The 8,882-nt window shown below is 53.4% G+C and overlaps 2 protein-coding genes across 4 annotated transcripts; both read right to left on the bottom strand.

Annotated features, from left to right (window-relative positions):
* Nucleotides 1-436: 436 nt before the first annotated feature.
* Nucleotides 437-1,121, bottom strand: LOC6618510 (protein CutA homolog). The gene has a single exon (XM_002042734.2). It carries the CDS (start codon nt 1,062-1,064, stop codon nt 489-491), a length of 576 nt encoding a protein of 191 aa, XP_002042770.1. The 5' UTR covers nt 1,065-1,121; the 3' UTR covers nt 437-488.
* A 430-nt stretch (nt 1,122-1,551) lies between these two features.
* On the bottom strand, nt 1,552-8,121 carry LOC6618509 (putative vitellogenin receptor). 3 transcript variants are annotated; one of them, XM_032725186.1, is made up of 6 exons: nt 7,610-8,121; nt 6,925-7,338; nt 4,305-6,854; nt 2,111-4,229; nt 1,798-2,052; nt 1,552-1,725 (listed from the first exon to the last, which is right to left on the bottom strand). In XM_032725186.1, the coding sequence occupies exons 1-6, from the start codon at nt 7,980-7,982 to the stop codon at nt 1,557-1,559; spliced, it is 5,880 nt and encodes a 1,959-aa protein (XP_032581077.1). In that variant the 5' UTR covers nt 7,983-8,121; the 3' UTR covers nt 1,552-1,556. The 3 variants fall into 3 exon arrangements, with proteins under 3 accessions (XP_032581077.1, XP_032581078.1, XP_002042769.1); XM_032725187.1 differs by having other exon boundaries at nt 2,117-4,229; XM_002042733.2 differs by having other exon boundaries at nt 1,798-4,229.
* Between the last annotated feature and the right edge of the window lie 761 nt (nt 8,122-8,882).

Below are 8,882 nucleotides of genomic sequence, written 5' to 3'. Positions count from 1 at the left end.
TTGTCGTTACAAATTTCCATTTTATACTAATACAAGTTAAATATGCCTTAGTTCATTCTTTAAATACTTATCGAAATGCAGAAAATTAGTTTTCAAATACTTACTTTAAAATACTATTTAGCTTGAAATATTTATGTGCATGTGCGCAACTGTAAAATTGTTTCTTTTTCCACTTATTTCCTTTGTTACATTTAGTTTTGTGTCGAAATTTTAATGGTTTTAATTTATTGGTAGAACGTGTAACCGCATAATAAGATGGCAAGTTGTATTTGAAATGGAATAACTAATCTTTATATATGCACAATCCAATAATTATGATGTTTAGCTTTACAGTGCATTTCCTCAAATGTTGAAAAGTTTTACAGAAAACAGCTAAACAAAGAGTGGCAATGCTAGAAAATAACGCCCTTGTGAATTCTTAAAAAACAAATTAATCTTCCTGCTTGAGATAACCGTTTTATTTCCATCAAATGAACTACATAATCAATTTAGTCTTTGCTCTCGGCCCTTGTGGGAACCGTCTGCGCGATCCAATCGAGATACGGCGGATTGCCATTCTGGATGGGCAGCGCAATGACCTCGGCGACGCTGTAGGGATGATTCTCACGGATGAACTTGCTCAGGTCGTCGATGCGGCTGGTGCGCGTCTTGATCATCAACAGATACTCGGGGTCCTCGCTGATCACGCCCTCCCACATGTAGATGGACTCGACTTGGGACACAATGTTCACGCATGCGGCCAATTTCAACTCAACGATGCTGCGGGCCAGCTTTCTGGCGGACTCCCGATCCGGAGTGGTCACAAATGCCACCGAGCTGCTGCCCGATTGGTAGGTATTGCCTGGTTGCTGGTCGCCCATCTTGGAGCACCCACTGGAATTGGAATTCGAATTGGAACTGGAGCTGGAGTTGGCGGCACTGGAAGAAAAGCAACTTTTGCGACTGCTCGCTGCGGCGAATGCCGGCGGGTTGGCGATGGCGGTGGTGACGCTGGCAGCGATCAACAGGTTGCGCACCAGCGACCAGCGAAAGGGCAAGCAACTGGCAGATATGCGATATTGCATTCAGATGCACTTTGCACGGCTGAAAACAAAACAATAATGACACAAAAACAAATGTGCTACAGTCGGCGGCGTTGCCAGACTGCCGGTCGCCTGAGATGCGCGCTCTGGCTACTTTACAGCTAAATTAGATGTTTAACATTAGGGCCCTTGCGCACGAGCCAAGTGAGGTTAACATAAAATTTCGTATTTTAGGTATCTGTGTTAATGGTATTTTTCGTTTTGAGAGAAAAGTAACGGTTCGCTTTTTAAAGAATTCCAAAGCTATAAAAACATAATAAAATCATTTTCTTTAGTATAATACTTTTTCGGGCCACAAGCTGCCATATAAAAACAAAAACCCATGTGCTTAAGTTAGTTTTTAATATTTAGCCAGCTTTTTAAAGTCCAATCACCGATTAACATTTAAATACAATATCGTTTTAACGCTACAATAAATACATAAATATAATAAACAACGAACAGCAGCAAAAAAATAAAATAATATCCACTGCCTCATTTACGACACAAATCGTGCATTCGCATCATCGCCTGCGTAATTTCCCCCGAACTGTCCGGCTGATTTGGCGGCATCGTCGTCCATGTCAGCCACCAGGATGTCCGGCACCTGCCGTCCAACTCCGCATCCGTCCCCACCTCCGTCCAGCGAATGTAGCTTGCTTTCCTGTTGGGCAGAGCGTAGTAAGGGCAATCGTCACATATCATCCACGGCCATCTGACCCCCATCGCTACTCACTCTGGGGCTCTCGAGAAGCAGTTCCTGAGCCATCGGATCGCCGGACGCCGACTGACGTGGCCGGAGCAGTCGCTGGAGCGCATTCGGCACACTAAACTGCTGAGCCGCGAACGAGGACGAGGCGCTGGTGGTGGTGAATGTGTCGTTGCTGCCCCGGCTGGACACCGTTCCCGTTTCTGTGGCGAAGCCGACTCCCGCCTCGGTGCGTTCGTGATCCAGGAACGCTTTGGTGCCGCCGAGCGTCGCCAGCGGATTCTGGAAATGCATGTTAATGTTGAGATCCGTGTGGCCGCGCTGCCGGTACTGATAGTACATGTACCCGAGTCCGGCGATCAGTGATCCGGCGGCCAGGACGAGCAGAGCCATCAGCCAGTGAAAGTGACCGTTCTGCTCTTGCTCCTGTTCCAATTCCAGGCTGTTGACCGCACCCAACACTGCCACCTCATTGCCGGAGCCATGGGGACACCGTTCGCCTTCGGCCACCAGGCGATTGCCGCACATGCATTCGTATCCGTAGTCCGCCTGCAGGCACAGTCCATGGCAGTGGGCATGCGCGCAGGGATGCGACGCCTTCTCCGGCTGACGCGACCTGCCCGCCACCACGATGTCCTGGGCGTTCAGCACGTTGAGGCTGATCTTGTGACAGATGCGGGATCCGTACAGGGCGCACTGCACCGCCTCCACGGAGCCCAGGTTCACGATGAACGCATTATTTTCGTACACACTCAGTCCAGATGGATGCATCAGAGCATTGGACTTCTGCAGCATTATTTCCGGTCGCCGCATGGGTCCTGTTTTAAGCCTATAGCTAATCCTCTCCAGGGTGCGCGTATGCTGGTCCACAAAGTACAATAGCTGCTGATGCGGATCGGTGGTCAGGGCGGTCATGAAGCTTTCGCTCCGCTGCACCAGCATATCCCTGCGACTGCCATCCAGTCGGGCCATGTGGATCTCCGAGCTCGTCTGGCCATAGCCCTCGGTGCGTATGACTATGTAGAAGATCCTGGCGTGATAGCCATCCACAGCCAGATGCTTCACGTGCCTGGGACTCTTCACGTGCGCTATACGGCCGCACATGCGTCCCACGAAACTGCACGCGTGGATGTCCTGCGCTCCACTCAGCACATAAACATTTCCGGTGGCCCAATCCACGGAGAGTTTCGTCGGTGCGGGCAGGCCCAGAGCCCGCACAATCACCTTCGTTTGCAGATCGATCTGGTAGACGATGCCCTCGTCCTCGACGGAAAAGTAACCCATTTGACGGTGCATGTCCAGATCGAAGCCGGTGATCCTCGAATCATTCGCCGACCAGGCCACATTGAGCATTACCGGCTGTTCGCTCAGGTTTCGCACTTCGTTGAAGCTGCTGAAGAGCAGAGTGGCGCCGGACTGCAGGCTCTTGCAGCTAACACGATCCTGGCGCAGCATGAAGTCCGCATGGCACTGGCACTGGTAGCCGCCGAGGGTATTCTCGCACAGCTGCGCGCATGGCTGCTGCTCCTGGCACTCGTCAATGTCCAGGCAGCTCTTCTGATCCGCGTCCAGGCGATAGCCATCGAAGCAGGAACACACGGCGCCGGACGGTGTGGCGCGGCACTTGTGTTGGCACACCTGGCGACCTGACGCGGATCGGCAGGCGGTGGCGCACTTGGGTCCCTCGTCGTGGCCGTTGGTACAGTCCGGGAAATTGTTGCATACCCGCGACAAGTCCACGCACTCGCCGTCTTGACAATCGAAGAGATGTGGCCGGCAGGCTAGGCTCGAGGTGCTCCACGGCTGAATCTGGCTCTGATTGTGATTACCCTTTTCCAGTTCGCAGCTCAACTCGTCGCTGCCGTCGCCGCAGTCCTTCTGGCCATCGCAGCGGAACTCCCGCCGGATGCACTCTCGACCGGAGCGGCACTTGAACTCATAGATGCTGCACACATCGCCGCAGTCGGCCTCATCCTCGCCGCGAGGACACTCGGTGGTACCATTGCAGCGCACCGCAGACGGCAGACAGATCTTGAGATTGCTTGTGCATTGGAACTGATCCTCCGCGCAGGATATGTTCACCGTGGATGAGTCCGTACCGCAATTTAGTTCATCGGACTTATCGCCACAGTCGTTGTGGCCATCGCACACTAGGCTCCGGTCCAGACACTGACCCAGCAGACAGCGGAGCATGTCCGGCGGACAGCTGCGATGGACGCACTTGTCGTGCTCGTCGGATCCGTCGCTGCAATCGATCCGCCCGTCGCACTCCCAGCTGCCCGCGATGCAGGATCCGCTGCCGCACTGGAACATTCCCGGTTCGCATCGCGATGTCGCCTCGCACAGCAACTCGTCGGAATTATCGCCGCAATCATTGGTGCCATCGCACACCAGGCTCGAGTCCACGCACTTTCCATTGTCGCAGCCATGCTGATGGACGTGGCACTTCTTGTTTTTGTCTGTGGAGGAGGCAGTATTCAAATTCAAATATTCAAATTATTCCTAATCCACCAAGTGCATCTCGTTCCGCTTACCGAACTTCTCGCAGTGCTGCTCATCCGAACGGTCGTGGCAATCCTTGCGGTTGTCGCATCGCCGCTCCTTGTCGATGCACTGCTCCCCGCTGTGGCAGGCGAACTGGCTGGGCGAGCACAGGACCTTCGGCTTGCGGCGATGCTCCTCGTCGCAGTTCATCTCATCCGAGTTGTCCACGCAATCGCGTCGTCCGTTGCAGCGGTGATTCATTGTAAGGCACTCGCCACTGTTGCAACGGAACTCACAGTCCAGAGCCTCCACGCAGGTGCGGTTGCCCGCATCACGGTAAACGAATCCGGCCGGACACAGACAGATCGAGTGGTAGGGTCCCTCGCCCACACAGATGTGCGAACAGCCGCCATTCTGCTGCTGGCAGGGATGCGATTCCTGGCCGACAGGCGAGCTGGCGGCCAGCGGGATTCCATTGGGCGTCGCTACGGGCACGTACGGCATAATGGCGGCCGGATCGCCCTTCTCCATTATATCGATTACCTTTCGGGGGCCCATATTGCTCTTGTGCGTCCAGTAAATCCTTGGCGTGCCCAATTCATTCCAGAACAGATCGTGATGCACCATGGCCAGGCTATAGGGTCGCCTGAGCTTGCCGCGAAAGATTTGGCTGTGCGGCACCCTGTAATTCGAGTAGCTAATTCTGCCCAGATCGCTGTCTGACCAAAAGAGCGTTTGGGTCTCGTAATCGGTGACCAGCTTGATGTCATCATCGCCCAGATCGTCCTCGAATACATGCACCTGTTCGCCCTTGCCGCTCAGCGGTATCTTGTCAATGTGGCTGTGCCGCTTGGCCTTGAGCACAACGTACAGATAGCCCTCCGCGGGCATGACAGTGAGTCCAATGGGCACCTCCTGGCCCGGAAAGAAGCGGATTAGAGCACGATGGCGCGTCTGCAGGGAGAGCACCTCAATCACAGCCCGCTCCGTATCCGCCCAGTACAGGTTCCTGCTCAGATAATCGAAGGACAGGGCACTCACATTGCCCAGATTGGCGCGGACCAGGACGTTGGTCTCGTGGGTCTCTGGCTGAAACTCCAGGATCAGTCGCTGGTCATTGTCCGCTATTATCAGGCTGCCATTGATGCGGTTGTACACCATTTCGTTGATCAAACAGGGGAGCGTGTACGACTTCCTTATCTGATGGCGCCCAAAGGCGGTATGCTCGATCTCGAGCAGCACTTGGCCCAGGCCAATGAACAGTCGTTGGCGCTTCTCCATTAGCATGCAGCGCCGCAGATCCGGCGCCAGCCGCATGCCATCCGGACAGGCGCAGCTGTGACCACCGATTTCGGGTTCGGCCAACAGGCATAGGTGCGAGCACTTGGCATTTTCGCAACCATGCGGTGAGATGGGCTGCTTGGCCGGATGATAGATGTGCACGGCGTAAATGGTGCGATCCTTGGCCAGGATGCGATGATCCTTGCCGGAGAATTTGTGACAGGCATGCACACTCTTCGTGGCCCAATCTGACCAGTACAGCTGATCCTCAAATATGGCCAGGCCATAGGGATGCTTCAGCATGCCGTCCAGCACCGTGCGCCGACCAGTGCCGTCGGGTCGAACCGTTTGGACGCTGCCCAACTTGGCATCTACCCAGTAGATCCTTTCCTGGTGCATATCCAGCGCAATACCATTTGGCCATTCGATGTTGTCGCTGACAATGGGTCGCGACCGACTGCCGTCCATGGATGCGCGCCCTATCATGGGCTTCTCACCCCAATCCGTCCAGAACATCAAGCCCTTCTGGGGCCAAACAGCCAGTGATCGCGGCTGGTGGACATCCTGGGTGACCAGAACGGCACAGTTTAGACCATCGTTCGAGCACACGGCTATGTGCCGCATTATGTTGTCCGAGAAGTAGATGTTCTGCGTCAGCCAATCGACAGCCAGGTCCTCTGGTGCATCCAGGCCGGAGGTCAGCAGAATCTCCGCATGCGAACCATCTCCGTTTGCCTTCACAATGCTCTCCGCTTCGTTCTGGATGTTGGTCCAATAGATGTGGCTGCCATCGTAGGCCACGCCAATGACCTTGCTCAGATTCCCGGCCACCTGGTAGACATGATTTCGTACGTTGTCCTCGCGCAGATGCATTCCCATAATCGTCATCTGGGTGGTGTACAGCAGAAGGGGCTGCTGTTCCTTAGAGCCGTGAACGACGGCGCGACACGTGCGATTATCCTTGTCCAGCAGATAGCCCGCGTCACAGACGCATCGATATCCGCCCGATGTGTTCTCGCATCCCTGGCTGCACAGATCATCTTGCTCCTTGCACTCGTCAATGTCCTCGCACTTGTCCTCGAATTTAGCCAGCCGGAATCCCTTTGGGCAGAAGCACTCGGCTCCGCCGGCAGGCATCATGTGGCACTTGGCTCCCAGCGCACACTTCTTCGCATCGCAGTCCGGCTTGGAGTGGCAGAGGTCGGTCTCATCGCTGCCGTCGGAACAGTCGCTGTGCCCATCGCACACTTCGCTCAGGGTCAGACAGGTTTCTCGGTTCCGGCACAGGAATTTACCCTTTTGTGGCTCACATAGATTTGCTGAAATGATGGCGAGTCGCATGGTTCAAGAGCATCAGGCTTGGAGTACCCAACAAAGATTTCAACTCACAGCATCCTCGTTCGTCGCTTCCATCGCCGCAGTCGTCGACGCCATCGCAGACCCACTGCTTGCGGCGCAAACACCGTCCGTTGGCGCACAGGTGCCCCTCGCCGGGGCAGGTCACCTCCGCCTGCTTGCAGCCAGCCACCTCGTCCGACTTGTCCGTGCAATCCGGCCGGCCGTCGCACATGAAATCAATGGGAATGCAGGTGCGATCCTGCTGGCACGTGAACTCGTACTTGCTGCAGTTGCGCATGCGATGAGCGGTGTCACCGAATCGGAACCCTGGCCGCACCGGGCAGTTGAGCTCATCCTCGCCGCCGGGACAGTTGTCGATGCCGTTGCACATTAGTTCCGCTGCCAGGCAGGCTCCGTGTGGCTGGGCACACGGGAACCAATGTGGCGGTTGGCACAGTCGGTAGTCTGGATTGAAATGAAGATTATATGGTATTAAACTACATATAAGATTTTCACACCACGTTTTCTTAGGGATATATTAGTCTCACTACTAAATTCATTGGTTGATAACTTGCTAGGAATATGGGGATGTAGTATCTCTAGATAGGATTCCCTAACCACCAAAATGATGTCTAAAGAAATCGGGTTAACCCAATTCCATAGGAGCTATGCCCTCTCCATTTTGGATTAAAGCCACCCCCTGCTGAACCACGACATTGGTTCCACCCATGCTCACCGCAGTCCAATTCATCTGAGCTGTCCTTGCAGTCTCCGCGTCCGTCGCACATCTTCGCCTGTAAGATGCAGCCGCCGCCTCTGCACTGGAATTGTCCCGCATCGCACCGCGTGTCCGCTGATCCCGGCGTGCCGGCAGCAGTACCACCGCAAAGTCCCAGGAGCAGGAGCAGCGAGATTGCCACGTGGCGTCCATTGATGATCAGATGTGTTCGCTGCCAATATCCGTATCCACTGGACGTTGAGCCACCACTGGCGGGGTGAGCGCGTGTCTGCGAGGTTAGGTTGAATCCTCGCTGGCTGGCGGTCATCTTCGGGCTCTTTACCCGGATCCTTTGCTCGCTGGTGGGCACCTGGTGCTCGGCCTGGCACATTCAACACAAAACACACAATTTGAACGATGATTAACACGCAGGACTGGTTAATTGAAATTGAAAAGGGAATAGGAAACAGAAAGTATGGCTTGCAGCTTGGAAAGCTGAAAGCGAATTGAACGAGGAAAACCGTTCGGTTCCAACGGAACACGTCGATGGCATGACTTTGGAAAAGCACCGTTATTTCAGAGTGACCAGATGCCAGATGGTAGTACACCGATATAACTGGTATTTAAAAGTAAATATTTTAAGGCGCCAAAATTGAAAACAATTTTATTTTAAAAGCTCACAGCAATTTGTTTCAGTTCATGCCAAATACCGCACCTCGGTGGCAACGCCGTTCGCCATCAATTTAAAAACTTGACCATCAAATATCGCAAAAGGATTGCACCAAATACAGCGTGATTAATTGCCCGTTCATGATGTCAACGGTGTCTGGAAATTTCAAAAACCAAATTATTGCAGTGGGAAACGACGGGATCCGAAACAGAAACCGACACAGAAACATTTACCCATTTGGATGACCCATTGCAACAATTAATAACGGTTATGCCCGCGAGATTTATGAGCAACGACAGATAAACAAGACCGAAGCGCTTTGGCCGCCTCAACCGCCAAATGTCATAAAAAATCAGAGACAAAACCCGAATTGCTGAATTGCTTAGAAACCAGAAGAGCACTCACAAATTTGTATAATTAAGGAAAAGAGCGAGTGCGAGTTCGAATTCACACGCGGTAGGGGGCGTGCCGCGCTCGTAAAAACAAAACTAACGCGAAGCCAAGCCCAAATCTGGGAATACACTGGGAGAAATTAACATGTGCAGCGTATACTACATTTTAATTTCTGTACTAAGAGTTTGAACATATATTTCTGAAAAATTATAGGACTGATCAACTGCT

The sequence above is a fragment of the Drosophila sechellia genome, chromosome X (assembly GCF_004382195.2).
Source record: "Drosophila sechellia strain sech25 chromosome X, ASM438219v1, whole genome shotgun sequence".
NCBI lineage: Eukaryota > Metazoa > Arthropoda > Insecta > Diptera > Drosophilidae > Drosophila > Drosophila sechellia.
The sequence above is the reverse complement of the archived record's forward strand: the minus strand, read 5'-3'. Positions and strand labels throughout refer to the sequence as shown.

Excerpts from the sequence above, each read along its gene's own strand:
- LOC6618510 (XM_002042734.2), bottom strand. The coding sequence starts at position 1,064 with ATGCAATATCGCATATCTGCCAGTTGCTTGCCCTTTCGCTGGTCGCTG.
- LOC6618509 (XM_002042733.2), bottom strand. The coding sequence starts at position 7,982 with ATGTGCCAGGCCGAGCACCAGGTGCCCACCAGCGAGCAAAGGATCCGG. Across the intron at positions 7,339-7,609 it reads CTCAGATGAATTGGACTGCG|ACTACCGACTGTGCCAACCG; the intron begins GTGAGCATGGGT and ends ATTTCAATCCAG. Across the intron at positions 1,726-1,797 it reads TGCTTCTCGAGAGCCCCAGA|GAAAGCAAGCTACATTCGCT; the intron begins GTGAGTAGCGAT and ends TCTGCCCAACAG.